General features: G+C 46.8%; 1 protein-coding gene across 1 annotated transcript in view; it reads left to right on the forward strand.

The window, feature by feature from the left end:
• LOC124720477 (ras-associated and pleckstrin homology domains-containing protein 1) overlaps positions 1 to 25,384 on the forward strand; it is a 541,520-nt gene that overhangs the window by 460,671 nt on the left and 55,465 nt on the right. Inside the window, exons 3-5 of the mRNA XM_047245837.1 lie at positions 4,230 to 4,329; positions 9,933 to 10,064; positions 17,101 to 17,244. Of these exons, the coding sequence (XP_047101793.1) occupies positions 4,230 to 4,329; positions 9,933 to 10,064; positions 17,101 to 17,244 (376 nt within the window). The remainder of the gene's footprint in view (positions 1 to 4,229; positions 4,330 to 9,932; positions 10,065 to 17,100; positions 17,245 to 25,384) is intronic.

The following is a 25,384-nucleotide window of genomic DNA, read 5'->3' on the forward strand; positions in this document are numbered from 1 at the left end:
TCCCATAGTGCTCAGAGCCATTAGAAATGTTGGAACACGTGAGGCAATACTGACCCTACGACTTATCTTAGAAGAAAGATAGGCATACCTACCTTTTTACCATTTGTAGACATAGAGAAAACTTTTGACAATGTTGATGGAATACTCTCTTTCAAATTCTGAAGGTGGCAGGGGTAAAATACAGGGAGCGAATGCTATTTACAATTTGTACAGAAACCAGATGGTAGTAATAAGAGTCGAGGGACATGAAAGGGAAGCAGTGGTTGGGAAGAGAGTGAGACAGGGTTGTAACCTCTCCCCGATGTTATTTAATCTGTATATGGAGCAAGCAGTAAGAGAAACAAAAGAAAAGTTCGGAGTAGGTATTAAAGTCTATGGAGAAGAAATAAAAACTTTGAGGTTCGCCGATGACATTATAATTCTCTCGGAGACAGCAAAGGACTTGGAAGAGGAGTTGAACGGAATTGATGGTGTCTTGAAGGGAGGATATAAGATGAACATCAACAAAAGCAAAACGAGGATAATGGAATGTAGTCGAATTAAGTGGGGTGATGCTGAGGGAATTAGATTACGGAATGAGACAGTTAAAGTAGTAAAGGAGTTTTGCTATTTGGGGAGCAAAATAACTGATGATGGTCGAAGTAGAGAGGATATAAAATGTAGACTGGCAATGGCAAGGAAAGCGTTTCTGAAGAAGAGAAATTTGTTAACATCGAGTATTGATTTAAGTGTCAGGAAGTCGTTTCTGAAAGTATTTGTGTGGAGTGTAGCCATGTATTGAAGTGAAGCGTGGACGATAACCAGTTTGGACAAGAAGAGAATAGAAGCTTTCGAAATGTGGTGCTACAGAAGAATGCTGAAGATAAGGTGCGTAGATCACGTAACTAATGAGGAGGTATTGAATAGGATTTGGGAGAAGAGGAGTTTGTGGCACAACTTGACTAGAAGAAGGGATCGGTTGGTAGGACATGTTTTGAGGCATCAAGGGATCACAAATTTAGCATTGGAGGGCAGCGTGGAGGGTAAAAATCGTAGAGGGAGACCAAGAGATGAATACACTAAGCAGATTCAGAAGGATGTAGGTTGCAGTAGGTACTGGGAGATGAAGAAGCTTGCACAGGATAGAGTAGCATGGAGAGCTGCATCAAACCAGTCTCAGGACTGAAGACCACAACAACAACATGTACTGACTTAACCACAGGGTAATTTTTCTGCGTAAGCTCTGTGGATAGGAATAGAAATAAAATACCTGCATTTGTTGGGCAGATCGCGAAACAACCAATAGTAAAAGCAAGCGTTATTTTAATTTAGCCTGAAATGCCTTTCTCTTCCAGTTTTTGTCTTTTTTTAAAATTCAAAGCATCGAGTTACATGCATCCCGGGAGCAAAACGGAAGAAAAGGAATCAACGAAGTACGCCCTTTCCTTTCGTCAGCTATGATCCAGAGTGCTTACAAAAATTGTGGTTTTTGCAGTTTGATCGAAATTTCCGACTTCCCTTTGCAATTGCCCCGATTGTTTTCCCTAAAAACATTTCCAGAACCATGAAGCACAAAACAAAAACAAAAAAAAAAAAAAAAAAAGAATTACGTATATCCATCATGCGAAGCGTGAGTTCATACAAAAACCGTAGGAAAAGGGACTTCCAGTTTTCCCGAATTTTCCAGGAAACTCTTCCAATTTGCTTTCCCTAACCACCTTACATGGATTATTACGAATATAAAAAAAAGCAGTTTCGGTGCAGCCGTTCTCATCTTTTCCTATAAACTGGCTCAGTATGCAGTCTTTATAGTCCTCTCACCCTGCCTCTTTCCCCTCCTCTGCCCCTCTAATTCCATCTCCTCCCCCCTGTGTGCACTTCCCCTCTCCTTTCTCTGTCCACCCACGTTATAACCCGCGCCGCAATAGAAGACTGGTTGTTCTTACAACTTCTTCCTGAATCGTAGCCGGCCGCGGTGGTCTAGCGGTTCTAGGCGCGCAGTCCGGAACCGCGCGACTGCTACGTTCGCAGGTTCGAATCCTGCCTCGGGCATGGATGTGTGTGATGTGCTTAGGTTAATTAGGTTTAAGTATTTCTAAGTTCTAGGGGACTGATGACCACAGCTGTTAAGTCCCATAGTGCTCAGAGCCATTTGAACCATTTTGAACCTGAATCGTATCTAATATGTGTGCCAAATTTGGTTGAAATCGTTCCAAGGGTTTAGGGTGAGCTGTCTACCAGTGGCTTTGCCCTTGCACGTACGTGTTAAATATTTAACATACTTTACACATACTTACATGTATATTTTACTCGTGTCTCGGGCAGGTTTATCCCTGTAGTCTCATTTTCACCCGGGAAATGTCTCCTGAATCGTGTGTCGTACAATGCTGCAGTTCTGTCAGTGGTACATTCAACGGTAGATGTGAATGCTGTTTATGAAACGTGTTGTGAATAAAGATAGTAGTACGGGAGCAATAAATTAAAACTTCAGCACTTTTACTGCATCAACAGCGAAAACGCGGGCGATAAAGTTTTTTCATTTCAGGATTTTGTGCGGCCTGTGAGCGAGAAAAAAAAATTCGTTAAGGTTTGAAATAAGGGTTACAGTATGTTGCAGGACACCAAATGCTCTCGTTGTCAAGTAACGGATGCAAAAATCTGTCTGTTTTCGTACGGTGGCGTCTCATTGTTTTATGACATCATTTCCACTTAACTGCATGTCGTACTTTTTTCTTTTTTTGTTTGGCTACGAACCTCCGCGGCAGTACGAAGAATTGGCCAAAATTTCATCGCAATCGGATGAATCGTTTAGTAACGCTCAGACGACGAACATAACAAAAATTCATTTTTGGTTGTGTAGATCAGTTGTAGTCGCATTTTGCAACTGAATAGTGGTGCCTTTTTTTAATCATTGTCATCAGCAGTGACGTCTTTTATGTTTGATACAGACACTGCAGGTTTGCAGTTGCAGAAGGTAGCGGCTATGCATTTCACTGTACGTAACCTTTGTCACTGCGTGCGTGTAGGTTCATCTGGGTGTGGTGTCCAACCTTACACTGTCTCCAGGACTCGCTGGAGCGGTGTTGTTGTTACGTTACATTTGTTTTCTGATGTGTAATTGTAAAGTCAAGGCCGGAACACCTCTACGGCTTCAGGGAACACAGTTGTTGTCATGACTTCTTTCGACTTGACTAGTAAGTCTTCATCAGATAGGCTGATTAGAGTATGTTACGTAGTAACATATAACTTTAGATTTTGACAAGTTAATGTGTCAAGTATTCAGATCTTCTGATCGCGGTCTATTAAGATTTCGGAAGCAGTCGCGATGCCACGACGTGAGGCTGGATTATAAAATTAAAAAAATGTTTTCTTTACACATTGTTCCCTTCAAAATTTATGCCCAGTCGATGTGTAGGGCTGCACCTAGGAAGTGAGAGAGGCAGGGGGGATGGGAGAGAGAGAGAGAGAGAGAGAGAGAGAGATTTCTGCTGAGCTTCAACAGCTGTGGCCCCACTTGACTGCCACTTTCGACTGGCCCATTTGACCTCGACCTATGACACTCTGCCAGGTCACGGGATTCGAGTTGCGGCAGACGGGTTAGTCATCTTACAGCTGCCAGGCTGACCCAGCGTGAGCCCTCTACTTCGCGGTGAAAAGCTTCCAGGTGCTGACTTGGCACAGACAATGACTTGAGCAGTGTATGCAACAAATTAGAGCGCCCAGTTGACAGTGTGAGTGTAATAAACACAACGGCGGTATCGGGAATGTCATGTTTGTAGGTGTAAAATCGTCTCGCGGCGGGAACTAATCGAATTAACAAGCTTCGGTTGTTGTTGTGGTACACTGTTAGAGTTTGAATCATTTGCCTGACTTCTTAAGTTAGTTGCATCACTTTAACAGCAATGTTTTCTTTCACCTTTACGCATCTGAAAGTGTTGCCAGGTGACAAGTTGATGGTGCAGTTGATGACGCCATGATTGATGGTGCCAGTGTTGATGGTGTGGTTGATGATGTAAGTGTAGATGGTGTGGTTGGTGATGTAAGTGTTCATGGTGTGGTTGATGACGCCATGGTTGATGGTGCCCCTGTTGATGGTGCCTGTGTTGATGGCATGGTTGATGGTGTAAGTGTTGATGGTATGGTTGATGATTTCAGTGTTGATGGTATGGTTGATGATGTCGGTGTTGATGTTATGCTTAATTATGTCGGTGTCGACGGTGTTTCTGATGTCGGTGTTGCTGTCGTTGCAGGGCCTGGACAGCGTGGCGCAATGCGCGATGCGGCCACTCAACTCGCATCTCAACACGCCGAGGATAGACAGCTACAGGTTCAGCATGGCCAACCTAGAGGGTGAGTATCGTTTCCAACTGCTGCTGCTGCGGCACCCACATGTACGTACGTACTTCACAGGCCACTGTGCAGTACCTGGTGGAGGGGACCTCTCGCCAATATTAGCAATTTCTTTGTCTGTCCCATTCGCTTATGGAATGAAAGGAAAGAAAAAAAAGTGTCTACCTGCCTCTGTGCCTTATTCTCAGGGTCGCTTTATAAGATAAGACAGTGGTATCGGGACAGTCACAAACTCTTCCTCCATCACTGGTTGTCTATATGTACCCGACAAATTTGTCCGAGAATATTGGCATACTTCTGAAGGTTCCAGTTTACTTTACTCGGGAAACTTTGATGCCATTTTCATAGGGGCTGTACTCTTCCTGTTACGGTTCCAGAATCGGGTCGCCAGATTCGTGTGACGTGCGATGTGTGTACTCGATAAATGCCGGACCAGTGCTCCGGAACTGCCCGCACTGGTTTCACATTACAAGGAAACAGATGCCGCAGAAGAATGCCTTTTAAATTTGCAGCTGCCACTGTCTGAATTTCTTTCTGTTGCAACTAGTGGGCTAAGCGGCTTATCCGTGTCTCAGTCTCGTGATCGATTGCACCAGTAACCCTCCCGGCTCGCAATTCTGTAAAGAGTTGAATTCCAGTGTACAAAAGAGGTTCACACATCCGATGACTGTAGAAGTCAGTTAATATGTTTATTATTTGACATTAAGCGCGTAAGAACGGAAAAGTTTAGGGAAGGTTTGAATTGTTACGTCAAGTTTGTCGGAAGCCACCAAGTGCCCTCGTTGCGAGGCGAATGTACGCGCTGTCGTGCTGTGCAGCCGGCATCGGTGGTTTCTTCGAAATATTTGGCAGAAGCTTCGACCCGGCTGATGACCTCAGCTGTTGAGACAGGCCGGCCTGAAACAGGTGCCACATTCCGATGCTGGCGGAATTTACACTACTGGGCATCAAAATTGCTACACCAAGAAGAAATACAGATCATAAACGGGTATTCATTGGACAAATATATTATACCAGAACTGACATGTGATCACATTTTCACGCAATTTGGGTGCAAACATTCTGAGAAATCAGTACCCAGAACAACCGCCTCTGGCCGTAATAACGGCCTCGATACGCCTGGGCATTGAGTCAAACAGAGCTCGGATGGCGTGTACAGGTACAGCTGCCCATGCAGCTTCAACACGATACCACAGTTCATGTAGATTAGTGACTGGCGTATTGTGACGAGGCAGTTGCTCGGCCACCATTGACCAGACGTTTTAAATTGGTGAGAGATCTGGAGAATGTGCTGGCCAGGGCAGCAGTCGAACATTTTCTGTATCCAGAAAGGCCCGTACAGGACCTGCAACATGCGGTCGTGCATTATCCTGCCGAAAAGTAGGGATTCGCAGGGATCGAATGAAGGGCAGAGCCACGGGTCGTAACACATCTGAAATGTAACGTCCACTGTTCAAAGTGCCGTCAATGCGAACAAGAGGTGACCGAGACGTGTAACCAATGGCACCCCATACCATCACGCCGGGTGATACGCAAGTACTGCGGTGACGAATACACGCTTCCAATGTGCGTTCACCGCGATGTCGCTAAACACGGATGCGACCATCGTGATGCTGTAAACAGAACCTGGATTCATCCGAAAAAATGTCATTTTGCCATTCGTGCACCCAGGTTCGTCGTCGAGTACACCATCGCAGGCGCTCCTGTCTGTGATGCAGCGTCAAGGCTAACCGCAGCCACGGTCTCCGAGCTGATAGTCCATGCTGCTGCAAACGTCGTCGAACTGTTCGTCCAGATGGTTGTTGTCTTGCAAACGTCCCCATCTGTTGACTCTGGGATCGAGACGTGGCTGCACGATCCGTTACAGCCGTGCGGATAAGATGCCTGTCATCTCGACTGCAAGTGATACGAGGTCGTTGGGATCCAGCACGGCGTTCCGTATTACCCTCCTGAACCCACCGATTCCATATTCTGCTAACAGTCATTGGATCTCGACCAATGCGAGAAGCAATGTCGCGCTACGATAAACCGCAATCGAGATAGGCTACAATCCGACATTTATGAAAGTCGGAAACGTGATGGTACGCATTCCTCCTCCTTACACGAGGCATCACAACAACGTTTCACCAGGCAACGCCGGTCAACTGCTGTTTGTGTATGAGAAATCGGTTGGAAAGTTTTCGCATGTCAGCACGTTGTAGGTATCGCCACCGGCGCCAACCTCGTGTAAATGCTCTGAAAACCTAATCATTTGCGTATCACGGCATCTTCTTCCTGTCGGCTAAATTTCGCGTCTGTAGCACGTCATCTTCGTGGTGTAGCAATTTTAATGATCGGTAGTGTAATTACAGCAGGGTTGTGCAGCAGACCAGTGGTCTCCTCTGGTCCCTCCGACCCCCACAAACCGACCGACCGTGCACTGCAGAATGGTCGGCACTCAGGGATTACGGAATTGTCGGCCGAGGAAGAATGCGGAGCAGGGGGTTAGCTCCGGCTGGCAGGGTAAGGCCAGTGCATGGTACACATGGTCCCGCGGGGGGGGGGAGGCAGTCGAGTCGGCATCGCAGCGAGGCGTGTCGGTCGCCGGGACGAACTGGTGTCGGCTCGTAAGTGACTCTGCCGGCCGGGGCGGAGGAGGAGGGGGGGGGGGGACGGTGAAACTGTAGGAGAGCTGAGGACTACTGTTCCACGTCCTGTCGACGCTGTGGTCGTCAGGTGCGGAGGACGAGTTTGGGTCGGGAAAGTCTGTGGACCGGACTGGGGCGTGCTCTTTCGGAAGAGTCCTCCTCGTTTTCGCGTAAAGTAACTTAAAGCAACTTCGGTTACTCACAGGAAACGTAGACCTCGACGGCCGGATGTCCGATCTGGACTGCAGTGTCTCGGCACCGCAACTGACGTGTGTGGCGTTTGCGAGACGTGCGGGCATTCGACTGGGAGCTAGAGCAGTGGAAAATGGACGAGTTTGTAAAGGGTTGAGGTTAGGGTATCGTAGTAAACGAGGAGTGGACGGGGTCGGAGGATGTGGCGCCGCCGACGGAAACCTGGCGGAGTGGAGGCTTGCGAGAGGTTAGGTCAGGTTAGTGGAGTGCAGTTTCTGGTGTACATTTAATACGTGAGTTTTTCGACTCGGTTTAGTCGAGGTTAAGTTCGACGTAGTTTAGTCTCTCAACTTTGCAGCAGGGAGGGTTACAAAGAGACAGGTAAAAGTTACTGTGTGAAGGAGCTCTTCGAGTGTAATTATTGTCTCGGCACCACGAGGTAAAACGGCTGAGGGACAGTCGAGACTTGCGAAATGTGTGCTAAGAGGGCTAGCACAGCGGTATCGGCAGTCTGTGGGAGGTGGGTGGAGGAGGGGGTGGGGAGTAGCAGCAGCAGCAGCGGTGTGGGCTGTCTGGAGGCAGTGGAGCAGGGGACAGAGGGCGGAGCACCTCCCGCTGGCTGCCAAGGATCGGCGATCGGCCGAGAAACTCGGAACTGTGCACGTTCACAGGAAACCTAATCTCGACGGCCAGCTGACTGTCTCGCTCGTGTTTCTCGGGACACCAAAGTGTGCACTGTCCACTATTATGTCGGTTGTCCGTAGACAAGATGGAATGGAAACAGCAGCTGTTGACAGGTGTCGGTGTGAGAGTTTACGCAGGACGGGGCCGACGCGGCAGCACAAGTTCCTTCGGTTCTTGCTGGGGTTGAGCTCTTCTTCTGGCGCGGACGGGGGGTCACACTCTACACTCTTCCGGTCTCGTCGTTAAGGTACCGGCTGATCAAATTTGAAAACTGAATAAACCACGGAATAATGTACATAGAGAGGTAAAAATTGACACACATGCTTGGAATGACACGGGGTTTTATTACAACCAAAAAAAAAAAAAAAAAAAAAAAATAAAGTTCAGAAAATGTCCGACCGATGGCGCTGGACAGAAAAACGTCAGTGACTGCGGATGACAATCGTGTATAAAAGGAGCTGTAATGAGAGAGAGAGAGAGAGTCAGATGCGCCAGCAGCCGCTATGTGCTAGTTCAGCGTTACGATCCTGTCGCCATAGGAAGGGGATTCGGACGGGTAAAGGTCCGTGGACAAATGCAGCTGCGGCGAGAATGATTTCGAAGTTCGAAGCCACGGGTTGTTTAGACGATAGACGGCGTAGTGGCCGACCGAACACGAGGCGTAATGCTGCTGAGACGGTTCAGGAAGAAATGGAGACTGTGGCGTGTTGGTCTGTGCACGGGGAAGTCAGCGCTTGTGCAGTCACACGTCGCACCGGCATTCCGTACACTACTGTTTGGTTGGCACTTGAGCGTACCCTCCGATGCTATCCGTACAAAATCCGTCGGCATCGTAAACTGTTACCTGGCGATTCAGTGAAGCGGAGGGCATTTGCGGTGTGGGCGTTTCAAAAGATGGCGGAAGATGACGATTGATCGAGTAACCTGTTTTCGACCATCGAAGCTCATTTCACGCTCCGTGGGTCTGTCACCGCTCACAACTGCAGAATTTGGGCCACCGAAAATCCTAGATCTGTCGTCGAAACTCCACTGCACGACGAGAAAGTCACGGTATGGGTTGGATTTACATCTACCGTTACCGGGCCTTTTTTCTTCGAGGAAATGCGTGATTCTAGTTTCCTAACTGCTACCGTGACGGGTGAGAGGTACGCCGATATGTTACAGAGTCGCATCATCCCCAGCGTGGTTGATAAACACCTGCTGGTAGGTACGATGTTTATATGCAGGATGGCGCTCCACCCCATATTACTAGACGCGTGAAAAATCTCTTGCGCGCGTCGTATGGTGGTGATCGTGTAACTCAGCCGCCACTTTCGTCACGCTAGGCCTCCCAGCTCCCCAGACCTCAGTCCGTGCCATTATTTGCTTTGCGGTTACCTGAAGTCGCAAGTGTATCGTGATCGACCGACATCTCTAGGGATGCTGAAAGACAACATCCGACGCCAATGCCTCAGCGTAACTCCGGACATGCTTTATAGTGCTCTTCACAACATTATTCCTCGACTACAGCTATTGTTGAGGAATGATGGTGGATATATTGAGCATTTCCTGTAAAGAACATCATCTTTGCTTTGTCTTAGTTTCTTATGCTAATTATTGGTATTCTGATCAGATGAAGCGCCATGTGTCGGACATTTTTTGAACTTTTGTATTTTTTTGGTTGTAATAAAACCCCGTGTCATTCCAAGCATGTCTGTCAATTTGTACCTCTCTATCCACATTATTCCGTGATTTATTCAGTTCTTAAATTTATACTGACTTTTTGATCACCTGGTATTTAGATGCTACGCGGCAAGGTTTCCAGATTCCGGTTCCCGTGGTGAAGTGTTTATAGACTCGTCGGTAATGTCTCTCTGTTTTGTCTCGCCAGCCGGAGTGGCCGAGGCGGTTCTAGGCGCTTCAGTCTGGAACCACGCGACCGCTACGGTCGCGGGTTCGAATCCTGCCTCGGGCACGGATGTGTGTGATGTCCTTAGGTTAGTTCGGTTTAAGTAGTTCTAATTTCTAGGGGACTGATGATGTCAGATGTCAGATGTTAAGTCGCATCGTACTCAGAGCCGTTTCAATCATTTTTGTTTTTGTTTTGTGTGTTGCCCGCAGACTCGCAGGAGACGGAGCTGGACGCCATCTTGGGCGAGCTGTGCGCCCTGGAGACGCAGTGCGACCAGGCGCTGAGTGCGAACGCCGCCGCCAGGCGGCAGCACCTGCAGCCCAAGCCCGCGCCCGCGGCCGGTGAGTGCCGCGGTTCACTCTGCCTCCTTACGGATCCTTCTTCCCTGCCTCACCGATCCGACTGTGTCGAAAACTCCGTCTGTTTTCAAATATCTAAAACACCCGTTATGTCAGTCATCCCGAGCACGGATGTAGTATGTGCTAACCCCCTTACTATTGTATGCTGCTAACAAGGGAACCTCCCCATCGCACCCCCCTCACATTTAGTTATAAGCTGGCACACTGGATAGGCCTTGAAAAACTGAACACAGATCAATCGAGAAAACAGGAAGAAGTTGTGTGCAACTATGAAAAAAATAAGCAAAATATACAAACCGAGTAGTCCATGCGTAAGATAGCCAACATCAAGGGGGGTGTGAGCTCTGGAGCGCCGTGGTGCCGTGGTTAGCGTGAGCAGCTGCGGAACGAGAGGTCCTCGGTTCAAGTCTTCCCTCGAGTGAAAAGTTTAATTTTTTATTTTCAGACAATTATCAAAGTTGAGGCACTGACACACAATTAACTTCGCTCTCCAAAATTCCAGGACATGTTCAGATTTGCTTGGACATTTGCGGGATTTGACGGTCTACACACGGAAAAATTTGAAAATGTTAAAAACATATGTTTTGACAGAGCACAGGGAAAACTGTTTTGTTGCATTCATTTGTTGCAGTTCATGTGACAAACTCTTATGTTTTCATCACTTTCTTGGGAGTGATTATCACATCCACAAGAAAATGTAAATCGGGAAAGCTAGAAGAATCTTTTTACCCATTCGCCAAGTGTACAAGTTAGGTGGGTCGACAACATATTGCTGTCATGTGACGCACATGCCGTCACCAGTGTCGTATAGAACATATCAGACGTGTTTTTCTGTGGAGGAATCGGTTGACCTATGACCTTGCGATCAAATGTTTTCGGTTCCCATTGGAGAGGCACGTCCTTTCGTCTACTAATCGCACGGTTTTGCTTTGCGGTCGCTTATTACAGTGAACAGAGACGTCAGTGAACGAACGGACAGATCATAACTTTGCGAAAATAAAGAACGTAACCTTTTCACTCGAGGGAAGACTTGAACCACGGACCTCTCGTTCCGCAGCTGCTCACGCTAACCACGGGACCACGGCGCTCCTGAGCTCACACTATACCGCGTGGACTACTCAGTTTGTATATTTTGCTTATTTTTTTTCATAGTTCCACACATTTTCTTCCTGTTTTCCCGATTGATCTGTGTTCAGTTTTTCAAGGCCTATCCACTGTGCCAACTTATGACTAAATCTGAGGGGGGTGCGATGTGGAGGTTCCCTTGTAAGTATTGCAGAATTCGATAAAACCAAGTTCTTGTCACAACATGAATGCAATTACATGCATACATAAATAATTGATTTAATGTACAGGAGACTTGTCAATGTAACTAATATAACTGACAAACATACAGAGTGTAAAATAATTTATCGTAATGAGTGTACAAGTTTATCACTTTACTCTACAAAGATAGATTTATCATTGTATAAAAATTGTGCACTGTGTAACAACATTTTTGCATAAGGATGCCGTGTAATTGTCTTTAGAGCAGACCTAGTTCCAAACCGTGAAAGCTCTTCACTTTCAGATTGTTGCACATTTTTGTAGCACGTACCGAGTGCCAGTAATGGGAAATTTTCTTTATTTCTACCATCACATACACTGTCTGACATGGAAAAGTGAAGCATCTAGAAGTCGATGGAGAAATGAGACGATATGTGATGTTATTTGAGTGATTACATAGTCTACCGAAATTTACGAATAAGTTAACTGTACGAACGCACGTATCGGTACAGCTTCTGGCCCGGGTGTACACACACACACACACACACACACACACAGATGTGGCCGGGAATTGCACCGCGAGTCTGTTGTACGAGGAGTGATTGGAAACTTTTGAGAATGGATCCGGCAGTCCTTACTGGTTTGTCGGGCAGGCACACGGAGGGTGGGGAGTGAGTCATTGCTTCGTCCTCGAACGCCCCGTGACCGAAAACTGCTGCGTTTCCTTTATTCGATTCGTTGTGGCAGCTGATCGAGTGCGGCTCTGTTAGGGCTTGTTGGCGGATTCTGTCTGTGTGAAAATGGACACAAAAACTGGGCAACGAGTTTGTGCGAAATTTTGTTTTAAAACCGGGAAATCAGCCTCTGACACTTACGAACTGTTAAAAACAACTTACGGAGACAGTTGTACGAGGCGGTCAAATGTTTTGGTCCGGTTCGACAGATTTAAAAATGGCCGCGAATCGTTTGAAGATGAACCAAGGTCCGGCAGTCCTTCCGCCTCAAACACGAATGAAAATGTTGTGGAAGTTGGCGACTCGGTGCGCTGTGATCGTAGACTTACAATTAGGGAGATGGCTGATGAACTTCGTGTAAGCTTCTGTGCAGTTCAGACAATTTTAACTGAAGATGTGGACACGCGTCGAGTGTCTGCAAAATTCGTTCGAAAAATGTTGTCAGGTGACCGGAGACAATACCGACTCGAAGTGTGCCGAGAACTGATTAATCGGACGAAAATTACCCAGATTTGTTAAATGGGGTAATTACAGGTGACGAAAGCAAAGTGCAGTCTTTGCTGTTGGAAACCCCCGGGTTCGCCACGACCGAAGATAAGACGGCAAAGTCGGTCGAAGGTCAAGACAGTGTTACTGATTTTTTTTTTTTTCCTATTCTACCGGTATTGGATAGCAGGAATGTACCCCTGCAGGACAAACAATTGACCAGGAATACTTCAAATGTGTCCTCGAGCGTCCGTGCGAAAAGGTGCGGAAGAAAAGGCGTTGTCATTCGCCACGTCACATACAAAAAAATTACATACATATTTTATATGTTTTTATTTTTAATTTATCAGCATACTTTTTTCTCTCAGGGATATTGTCTTTTCTTGTCACTTTTACTTACGTGCACAAACAAGTATGAAACGGGTTCTTGAAGGGCCTCAGTTACTGATGTACGAACTTCAGATTTTGAACGTGATGGCTAAAATATAGTTGCCGTTAACTGAATTGAATGTAATTTTGTTAGTTTCTATTTATTGATTGCAAAGCAAGGCTCGAGAGAATTTCGATTGTTGCCGTGGAGCGGCCAAGATAAAACTTACTGAACTCGTGGAATCTGTATAGTTTAAAAACATGAACTTTAACGTAAATTACTTATCTGTTGCAATTTAAAAAGGTTCTTATAACGAAATCTCTCGCAGTTACAGTTACTGTTAACAATGAAAAATAAATTAATACTTCGGCGCGTAATGGCCGACCAGAGGCTGCATCGGAAGATGAGCTTCTGGCAGCGCAAATTACTGAAAAAAAATGCTTATTAAAAATAATTAGCCACTGCGAGCATTTGAGGTGACAACTATTACAAAGAAATTCATTTTGTAATAATAATAACAAGATTAGTTTAGCAATAAATACGAATAAGTCACACGAAATATGTGTAGCCGCACAATGGCTGCCTTCCGTATACTGAAACAAAACAGTGTGCGTCCCACAAAATCCGTCCTCCCTCCCCTCCTCGGCCGTACAATCGCGTCTCGTTCGATCCTTTTTTATTTTCATAAACATTAAATAAAGATGCTGTCGCTGCATATCAGTTGTTTCAAGAACATTAACTACATCTTTTACACTAACTATATTCGTAAAGTACGTAAACTACGATTTACAACCGCTAAAAGGTCAATATTTATGTGACGTACCGTCACAACCGTGGCACTGCTCCGGCTCACCGTGCCTTCTCCGTCTCTAAATTTTTGACCAAATTCAGGACTCGTGTGCTTCTCGCGATTCGGCCCTTGCGGACTCGTACGTGTTTCCTGAACTCAAATTTTCACCGAAAGGGAAGCGATTTGACTCGATCGGAGACATCCTGGCAAATACGGAGAGCGTCCTTAACACACTCGGGGGAAGAAAATTTCCAGGAATGTTTCCGAAAGTGGAAACACCGTCGGAGTCGGTGTGTTCAGTCGGGAGGGGTCTCTTTGGAAGGAGATTCGTCACAGCAGCACGCAGATAGCACCGCCCAACACTCTCCAGCTACACCTCGTACGATGTCGTGAGGCGGGGCGGCGGGACCGAACAGACGCCGGCTCACACTGGGAGAGAGTATCGGGCAATTCCTAGAGCCACGTGCTACGCGCCGACGAGTATTTTCCCTCGGAGAAACGGTACCGGGACAGTTTGTCCCCGTGTCGAGCCACACCGCCGCGTCACGACGCTACTCGCTGCGTAACTGCCGTCCGTCCGCCGAAGCAGCGGCACGCCGTCCGTGTGTGATTGCCCGGCGGCGGCGGCCCCCTTTCCAACTCTGTCGACCGCCGATAACGGCGTCTCGTCGCACCGCTACGTGCCACTGTACGATAACCCGGCGTGCGGGGTCTTTTTTTTTTTCTTTATTGTTATTTGAACACCTTGTACAATGGTAGGCCGACAGCGGCAAAATTACGGCGCTCTTCGGCCACAGATAGTGCAGGTAATGCGAGTGGAGACGTCGAAGAACTAAACGACACGGTGGATACGCGACATCGGACACGCAAATTTAAAATACGCCGAGTCGTTCACGGGTGCAGCGTCCGAAGAAAATCCCGGGTAGGGGAAGCCCGGGGCAGGAGGGAGAGAGGGAACAAACACGGGGTGTGCCAGGGGAGGGTCGAAGTCGGTACGAGGGGTAGACGGAGGGTCCGAGGGGCAGTCGGTGGAATCCACCTCGGCTGAGGGTGCGGAGAGTGGGAATACAGCAGACTGGGGAAAAGGGACGGATGGGGAAAGAAATCGGCCGCGCTGTGTCGAAGGAACCGTCCCGGCATCGGCCCGGAGCGATTTACGGAAATCGGGACGGCGGGACGCGGGATGGAACCGTCGTGCTCCCGAATGCGAGTCGAGTGTGGCGACGACTGCGCCACCTCGGTCGGTCAGGTGTAGCCAGAGAAGCCGGCACGGGAGGAGTGGGGTCAGGTGTGGCCGGCTGGCGCATCGCGGCCCATCCACTCACCTGCAAAGCGGTCACTGACAAAGTGCCGGTAGTCAGCCAGGTGTTGGCGCCATCTTGCGAGAAGCAATCGATCAGTGGTATCGATTTCGTAGGGCTGTCGATAAATCGCTGCCTCACTCGCTCGACGTTGTCCTCGTACCTGCACAGACGACCCGACCGTTTCCCGTGTCTTACGGAGCACCGCGATTCTACAAAACATTTGTGCCACTCGTAAATTGTAAACCTACCAGGAGGACGTTTAGCGTAGTCCGTACGGAAATTACTCTGAACTGTTGTCGCCGAATTCGATTCTTAGAACCGAAACACACGACCAGCAGGCTCGGGTCCAGTAGAGGCAGCCATCTTTTGACGCAACCGCTGCTACCGCTCCTTGCCGTGCGATTTGGCACTAGCGAACTATGCGAGAAAAAACTCGACGAATTTCCCTACAAGTTGACACTACAGTCACCTCTGTAGGTAATACGAATAAATTTATACGAATTTTCAAAATTGTAAAGTGTTTTTTGGAACACCTTGTATATGTTAAGAAAATGACTTCGTGTAAATAATTACGAATTACGTGTTAACAGTTCGTGCAAATACACTACTGGCCATTAAAAATGGTCCACCACGAAGATGACCTGCTATAGACGCGAAGTTTTACCGACAGGAAGAAGATTCTGAGAAGTGCAAATCATTTCCTTTTCACAGCATTCACACAAGGTTGGCGCCGGTGGCGACACCTACAACGTGCTCACGTGAGGAAAGTTTCCAACCGATTTCTCGTACACAAACAGCAGTTGACCGGCGTTGCCTGGTGAAACGTTGCTGTGATGCCTCGTGTAAGGAGGAGAAATGCGTACCATCACGTTTCCGACTCTGATAAAGGTCGGATTGTAGCCTATAGCGATTGCGGTTTATCGTATCGCTACATTGCTGCTCGCGTCGGTCGAGATCCGATGACTGTTAGCAGAATATGGAATCGGTGGGTTCGGGAGGGTAATGCGGAACGCCGTGCCGGATCCCAACGGCCTCGTATCACTAGCAGTTGAGATGACAGGCATCTTATCCGCACGGCTGTAAAGGATCGTGCAGCCACGTCTCGATCCCCGAGTCAACAGATGGGGACGTTTCCAAGAGAACCACCATCTGCACGAACAGTTCGACGACGTTTGCAGCAGCACGGACTATCAGCTCGGAGACCGTGGCTGCGATTACCCTTGACGCTGCGTCACAGACAGGAGCGCCTGCGATGGTGTACTCGACGACGAATCTGGGTGCACGAATGGCAAAACGTCATTTCCCCCCCCCCAGATGAGTCCAGGTTCTGTTTACAGCATCACGATGGTCGCATCCGTGTTTGGCGACATCGCCGTGAACGCACATTGGAAGCGTGTATTCGTCATCGCCATACTGGCGTATCACCCGGCGTGATGGTATGGGGTGCCATTGGCTACACGTCTCTGTCACCTCTTGTTCGCATTGACGGCACTTTGAACAGTGGACGTTACATTTCAGATGTGTTACGGCCCGTGGCTCTACGCTTGTTTCGATCCCTGCGAATCCCTACATTTCAGGAGGATAATGCACGACCGCACGTTGCAGGTCCTGTACGGGCCTTTCTGGATACAGAAAATGTCCGACTGCTGCCCTGGCCAGCACATTCTCCAGATCTCTCACCAAATGAAACCGTCTGGTCAGTGGTGGCCGAGCAACTGGCTCGTCACAATACGCCAGCCACTACTCTCGATGAACTGCGGTCAGTTATGGTATAATACATTTGTCCAATGAATACCCGTTTATTATCTGCGCTTCTTCCCGGTGCAGCAATTTTAATGGCCAGTGGTGTACATACACAGAGTAGTTAAAAGTATTATGATCGGTAAATAGTGGTAGACATTAATGCGTAGTCTTAATATTACACGTATTTGTAATAACAGTTTTTGTGGTGATGATATCGTATTACTTTTTACATTAGTCGCGTTGCAGCGTACCTTACGAGTGATTGGTAGTGTCTGGGACGCCGCGCTGGTGCGCTGCCCGCTACCTGCGCTCTGTCACGTTGCAGGTGAGCCCCAGCCCGCCCCCGCCCACGCCCCCGCCCACGCGCGGCAGCAGCAGCAGCAGCCGCAGCCCCGGATGACGCACTCGCGCTCCAGCTCCGAGGGCGCCCGGGCCAAGCCGGAGGGCGACGACGCCGGCCGCGAACACGGTAACACAAAAAAAACCGCCATTACCGTCACCTACCGGTTCTCCCCACTCTTTGTCTCTGCCTCCTAACGTACGATCGATTACTCCACACATTCGGTCACGAAATCTCGCGCCAGACTGAGACTCGAACTCGGAACCTCAGCATTTTGCGGGCGAATGCTCTTACCGACTGAGGTATGCGGGTACGAAACGTGGCCCGTGTAGTGTTTCATAAAAAAGAAAAATGAAAGAAAAGAAAAGATTGAAAAGGTGGGAACAAATGGTGAATAAAAAGAGGGTTTTAAAATCGTTAATGACCGTGAAAAAGGGAAGGAATCGAATGCAAATCGCACTTCGTATTACAGAAAAGTTATCGGACTTCGTGATTCGGAAAAGCTATTGTTAAGGTGCTCCTTGTGGCGTTTCTGAGCAAACGTCACACCAATTTCCATTTGAAAAAGAAGAGAGGAGAACAAAATGTGATAAACAGGGGGAAATGGCGTAGATAAGAGTTCATCATTTACCGTGTTAACATGTCTTCTCGCGTGCGGCGTCCAGGTCTTCAAAAATCCCCTACTTCATTTCTGCGTGAAAAGTCTTAGCTGGTCCGAAATCGTGCAATAAATTTTAATTGTCCAGGAATTACTAATGTACACAAAATAAAACCATTTCCGTGTCGAATGCAATATATTTTACGTTGCTGCTTTCAACCTGCAAATTTCATACAAACTTTTCACAACACGTCTGCACATCGATGAGTTTTTTCGCCTTAATCCGACCGACAATAGCTAATAAGTTTTTACGTCTGAATTAAGCTTCGGCTCTCGAGAGACAAGACAGATAGAAAAACAAAAAAAGAGTTACAATTTTAGTATTTCCTCTGCCGTCGAGCGCTCTTACCGCTGCGACGGTATAATTTATATCTGGGGGAACGAGTGTAGCGCGGCGAGAATTCAAAGTCCCTCTACACCCACCTTGGCTGTCTCTCTCTTTCTGCGGTACCCACTCTCCTCTGCTACCTTCCAGCCTCCACACTAGTTCTGACTTTGCCGGGACTGTCGTTTCTAGTGGACGGGACCTGTCGGTGCGCCGGTTTTGCAGCTACGAGTTCCGGCTTCAGCTGGCGAGACATTTCCGACTTGCACGCACTGTGTCTCAAGAGTGAAAACCTGTTCTGCGTGACGGGTCGCGGCTCTGTGTGTAAGGGTCCCGAAGCTGCTAATACGGTGAGCATTTAAACTGAGGAGGACAGACTGTCACGGCACGCGACAAGCCTCTTGTGTCTACTCGCGGCCCAATTTAGAGAAATACCTCGACTCTGAACGAAACTGTCCAGTTCTTTACTCGCGCGAGGGTACGGCCGGCGAGAACTGCAGTAGGCGAGTGGGACCTTCTCGGTTCGAAATACGTCTACATCTACAGTTATACTCCACAAGCCACCCAACAGTGTGTGGCGGAGGGCACTTTACGTGCCACTGTCATTACCTCCCTTTGCGTTTCCTGTCGCGTACGGTTCGCGGAAAAGCGACTGCCGGAAAGCGTCCGTGCGTGCTCGAATCTCTGTAATTTCACATTCGTGATCTCCTCGGGAGGTATAAGTAGGGGGCAGCAATATATTCGATACCTCATCCAGAAACGCACCCTCTCGAAACCTGGCGAGCAAGCTACACCACGATGCAGAGCGCCTCTCTTACAGAGTCTGCCACTCGAGTTTGCTAAACACCTCCGTAACGCTATCACGCTTACCAAATAACCCTGTGACGAAACGCGCCGCTCTTCTTTGGATCTTCTCCACCTCCTCCGTCAACCCGATCTGGTACGTATCCGACACTGATGAGCAATACTCGAGTATAGGTCGAACGAGTGTTTTGTAAGCCATCTCCTTTGTTGATGGACTACATTTTCTAAGGACTCTCCCAATGAATCTCAACCCGGCACCCGCCTTACCGACAATTAATTTTATATGACCATTCCACTTCAAATCGTTCCGCACGCATACTCCCAGATATTTTACACAAGTAACTGCTACCAGTGTTTGTTCCCCTATCATATAGTCGTACAATAAAGGATCCTTCTTTCTATGCATTCGCAATACGTTACATTTGTCTGTGTTAAAGGGTCAGTTGCCACTCCCTGCCCCGAGTGCCTATCCGCTGCAGATCTTCCTGCATTTCGCCGCAGTTTTCTAATGCTGCAACTTGTCTGTATACTTCAGCAATAGGGGCACGCTCTCGCGTCGGAGCACCGGCGCGGCCCGGGCTATCGCGGCAAAGTGCCGGGGAAGTTCTCGGCGGTCGGCGGAGTACGGTACCTCCCGCAGATGTGTCGAATACTGCAGTTTGCGATAAACGGTTCGGCGAGGAAACTGGCGGTCGAATATCTCTCGAGAGTGAACCTCCGGGGCTCGACACTCCGAAGTGCTTCTGTCGGGCCCGTACGCAGCAGACGTTTTGTCGTACTGAATCTCGGTAAGAGGCTGCCTTCTCCGAGTGTGTCGTGTCAGACCTGTCCGTACCTCACACGTACTGCCGCCGGAGCTGGCACGGGCAACCTGCGCTACGTAGCGCCGCACACGGAGACTCCGGTCGCAGACAGTCGTGCCGAGCCGCCACTCTCGACGTGAACTCGGAAGGTGGGAAGATACTGGACTGCGTATCTTATACTGGCTGTTCCTGCCCGCACCCTGCTGAGGGCTCAGTCTCTCAGAAAGGAAATAGACAACACATGTTTCCCACACGACATGTATGCGAGTTCGATATGCGTCCTAATATATATTATATATATATCCCCTTCCTGTTTTCAATGCCTATTTCCTCCCACCTCTCTGTCCACCTCTTCTCCTCCCCTCTTTCTGACCTACAGCCTTGTTTTTTGTTATTCCATACAGAGAATATACGTAAAAGTTCCACTGAATGTGCACTAGAATATCCTGTGAAAATTTAACTTTTAGAGATTTTCTGTAACAATGTTTCCCCTTTATGTATTACATATTTGTTTGCGTATTGAATGCATTAAAAAATAGGGATATAAAAACACGCGAGTATTTTGCGTGCAACACGATTGTAATTTCAGAGCAATCGGTCAAAATCGTTTGAAGATTTACTACTTTGTACAAATGTACATTTACATTTTTATGTATGCAGCTAAGTGCAACAGCCGACACCGACAGAAATAAAAACTGCTTTGCGAGTTCTCGAGTAAGTGTCGCAGTGTAGGGCGTCGGTGGGAGTGAATACAGAGCCGGCGCGGTCGGTATGTCTGCAGAGCTGTCCCGTGCGAGGCTGCACACTGCGGCGGCCTGAGCCCACTCCAGCTGCTCGTCCTTCTCACCTCTCTGTCGCCCTCGACAATTTCTACTCCCCGCACTTCCCTCCGTTACCGAACTGACCGCACGTGTCCTTACCCACCGCTCGTGCCCTTCGGTCCGGTTGTGCCCAGTTCGAGTAAGTAGCTCCTCATTAGTTACCTGTTCTATTCGCCTAATATACAGTATCCTCTGTAGCTCACTTCAAAACTTTTATTATCTTCTCGTCTGAACTGCTTACTGTCACAGTTGACTTCTGTACGAGGCTACACTCCCGACTAGTGTCTTCGGAAAACATTTCCTGACACTTCAGGTTATCATCCCCTTTTCGGAAACATTTTTCTCGCTGTTGCCGGCCTGCATTTTATACCTGCAGTATTTCACTCATCTTCGGGTATCTTGTCCCCCAAATAATGAAACTCCTCAACTACTTTCAGTATCTCCTTTCGAAATTGAATGACCTGAGCGCCACCTAGTTTAATTTGAGTACATTCCGAAACTTCCTGGCAGATTTAAACTGCGTGCCGGACCGAGACCCGAACTCGGGAGCTCTGTCTTTCGGGGCAAGTCCTCTACCGACTGAGCTACCCGGGCACGACTCGCGTCCCGTCCTGACAGGTAGTGGCAGAAGTAAAGCTGTGAGGACGGGGCGCGAGTCGTGCTCGGGTAGCTCAGTCGGTAGAGGACTTGCCCCGAAAGACAGAGGTCCCGAGTTCGGGTCTCGGTCCGGCACACAGTTTTAATCTGCCAGGAAGTTTCGTATCGGCGCACACTCTGCTGCAGAGTGAAAATCTCATTCCGAGTACATTCTGTTACCCCGTTTCGCTTCTGCCCACATTTCCGTTACGACCTCCTTTCGAGACTGTGTCTGTTCCGTTCGGTCACTCTTCGGAGTCCTTTGCCGCCTCTGACAGAATTTCGGTGTCGCCGTCAAACATCCGGTGTATTAACTTCTCCTTGTTCGACTTTAATAACCTTACTAAACTACTTCTCCGTTTTTTTTTTACTACCTGCTCAGCATACGGACCGAATAAAATTGGGGATTACTCCGATGACTGAAGTCTTATTTCTGTACGAGCTGCAGACGACCTCCGACTGCCCGTATTTTGTCCACGTTACCTTCGTAATCGATCTAAACGGCGGGACATTTGTAATGACAAAGGTGGAAGGTGGGAAAGAGAATCCGAACAAACTGTGGAGTACACAAGTATTCTCTCCTCAAACGACGAGTGGCCGACCTACCTCAGAGTTGTGGTGACAATGCAGACCAGTTGGCACACCTCACCTCACAGCACTGCACTTCCATCGTATTTCCAGTTGGACCGGCCCTGGGTGCTGTCGGATGGGTTCAGATATTAAACTTGAAACTGTAAACAATTGTGCTGCTATCAAAGGTGTAGATTACTAGTCTACACATAGCAGGGATGCCAAGTCACTCATTGGCACTACACAAAGACTGTCAAACGGTTAAGCTTTCGACCGAGAAGGCCTTCGTCAGAATGGGACAATGGGCATGTGCGCTCCCCCCCCCCCTCACCCCCGCTCACCCCCCTCACCCCTCCCCACCCACACCCACACACACACACACACACACACACACACACACACACGCAACCGCAACTGCAGCAAGTCTGGCCTTGGCAGCCACACACTGTGGTCATTTCGGTGAGGGATGTGTGTGTGGTGTTTAATTGTGGTGAAGGCCTTCTATTGTTTCCGTTCCTCGGGGTTCTGTCGTGAAAATATAAAATAGAAAATCTGATTGGGTTTTGAATTTTGATGGAATAAGTTACGGATAAGGCGGACTTCGTATTATTGATTGAGATAGTGCTGTAATTTGACCGTGCATGGCAGACCGGGTCGGCAACACTACAAAAAGCGACTGTAAGGAAATAGCATCAGAAATTAGTTGAAATTTACCTTATAAGTCTGTTAGAAACGTAGTATTAATTATAATATAGTCTTCGTGGCTGTCTTCTTAATTTTCTTGTAGTATGACCTGTTTTCATTGTTCTCCGTCTGTTGAAAATTTCTCTATGTTGTCACTGTCAGGATCAATTTACAAATTCGGGTATAACCATTTCGAATCACCATTGAAACAACTTCGTTTCGTAATATAATTTTAATTTCCACCCAAAAGCATATTTAACAGAGCGCCGAAAATACACGTCTTTCGTATGAAGACGAGAGAGAGAGAATGAATAATCAATTAGTTGTTAAAAACAAACACCTACGCAAAAGTAAAAAGAAGAACAAAATTATTTATAAAAATCTGTCGCTGGCGCAGCGCTCTTCCGCATGCGCGATCGTAGATTATATCTTTGTATTGGCGGAGGCGCGGTGGTCAAAGTACCATTACAATGCCTCCTCTACTGACACGCTCCGCAAGCGAGCGTGGCAGTATAAGAAAATAAGAAATTCAAATATTACAAAGAACATTTCTGAGCACAATGCTCTTTGCATATCAGTCTTTGTATACAGTCTTTTTGGTGAGTATCTTCTTTAGGAGTCGTAACATTAATGTCTTTGAACTGCGGCGTATTATCGTTGCTTAGAACAGCGTTTGAATTCAGTTCACATGATTCGTGTTTGTAATGGAATTGATTCGAACAATAAATGTTCTATTATATTGCTCGAATGTCTTTAAACGTAGTATCGGATTCTGAGTGTGTGTGTACTGCCTGGATCTCTTGCGTGTGACTTGAAGAAAATCCAAAGTTTGTTCATTGTGTCAACACGTAATTGTGGTCTCCAGCAGCCGAATTTTGGTGGCGTCCACCGGGGTATAAATGGTCAATGAGGGCACAGGAAACACCTCACTGCCTACGACAGGTGATGAGCTTGTCCTTTACACCAACCTGAAGACCTGCAGGCTTCCACTACACCATACACTTCAAGGCATATTGACACTACGTAAATATTTCTTGACCAGTGTTCCATTACGTTGGTTTCTTCTTTGCATTTTCAGTTCCATTTATATGAATCATGTGCTACACGCACAAGTCCTTTGCAGTTCATTTACATCTCCTTAAAATACATTTATTGATATAATAAGTACATTAACATACAAATATTTACAATTAATCATTACATCAGATATTTACATTGTTGTCGTATAGTACATATACAGAATTAAATGAGAAATATAGTAAATTTTTACGTTACATTCAGTATCATTGTGCTGACATCTGAATTACATTACATTCAGATTGAAATATACATTTTATTTGTTGGCTTATTCCTTTTCCTTTCTTTCCTTTTTTGTTCCTTTCCCTTTCGTTACACTTGCAACATTTTAAAATAGTTTTGGCAACTCGCTAGAATATTCAACTTAAAATTCATCTTGCCTCGTGGAATAAAATTTACACATATTTCCAAGCTTCGAGACAGCCCTCTGTAGGAGGATAGGTTCATGGGATGGTTGCTAACTACTTCATAAATACTAGTAAAGTTATCTCCTACGGTGGACTACACAAAATAAAATATGATAGACAAAATACATGTTTACTTAATACAGTGGAAAATTTCCTATACCTAATACCGTTTCTGAGTGTGGTGTCCCCACTATTGCTGTTTCTAAGAGTGGTACCCCTCTATTACCGTTTCTAAGAGTGATGCCCCTGTAAATATCTTAAGATCCTACAAGTAAGTACATCAGTGTGGTAAGTGTATATAAATATCTAGTTCAAGTCGATCATGTTCCTATAAAGTTTGTGTAGTACATTTCCTTCCTGTCTTGAGTATCAAGCTATATGAATAAATGTTTTTCTTAATTAATGATATGAATATAATAGAGGGAAACATTCCACGTGGGAAAAATATATCTAAAAACAAAGATGATGAGACTTACCAAACAAAAGTGCTGGCAGGTCGATAGACACACAAACATACACACAAAATTCAAGCTTTCGCAACAAACGGTTGCTTCATCAGGAAAGAGGGAAAGATGAAAGGATGTGGTTTTTAAGGGAGAGGGTAAGGAGTCATTCCAATCCTGGGAGCGGAAAGACTTACCTTAGGGGGGAAAAAGGATAGGTATACACTCGCACACACATTCATCCGCATATACACAGACACAAGCAGACATGTTTGTATGTGTGTGTGTTTGTTTGTGTGTCTGTCGACCTGCCAGCGCTTTTGTTTGGTAAGTCTCATCTTTTTTAGATATGTTTTTCTTAATAAATAAATAAATCTTCTTCGTTCTTGTCAGATAATTGCTGCTGCGTTCCATGCTTTATATCCACTCTGTACCCACCTTGTGGTACCTGTAAAAGTTTATTCATAAATAAATATGTGTGTATGTCTCTCCATACTGTCAGATAATCACAAATTATATGATGTCAAATATTTCATGAACATGTAAAAATTTTTCTGAGGGAGGGATAAGAGTACGAGCCACAACAGAGGACTGACGTTTTGTTTTCTCCTTATTCTCCTTTCTGTTTAATTGTGTATTAGTTCAGTACAGCAAATGAGCTTTAATTATGCCATTATATGACTGCTAAATATGTTCTCTTAAATAATTCTTCCAATCTGAAGTGTCAAGCCTACATAACTCCGAAAATTTCATTACAAGTTCCCATTAGATTAGTGTTAAAGTGTTACAGATTTAAATCTTCTGGTATATTTTTAACAGTGGCTGCTGTAAATAATTCTTTCCACATAAATCTATACTTTCACCTTTAGTTATAAGAATATATAAGACATCACATAAGTTATTATCTCTGGGATACCAATCTCTCGGGTCTAGTGTAGCAGGGGATACAAGCCGTCGGCTTTGGACAATGACGTCACAAGTCGCCAGAGAGCAGTTTACCATTTTCGCTTTTTCTGTTATGTTTCAGTTTCGTTTTTTTAC

The sequence above is a fragment of the Schistocerca piceifrons genome, chromosome 11 (assembly GCF_021461385.2).
Source record: "Schistocerca piceifrons isolate TAMUIC-IGC-003096 chromosome 11, iqSchPice1.1, whole genome shotgun sequence".
Classification (NCBI taxonomy): Eukaryota; Metazoa; Arthropoda; class Insecta; order Orthoptera; family Acrididae; genus Schistocerca; species Schistocerca piceifrons.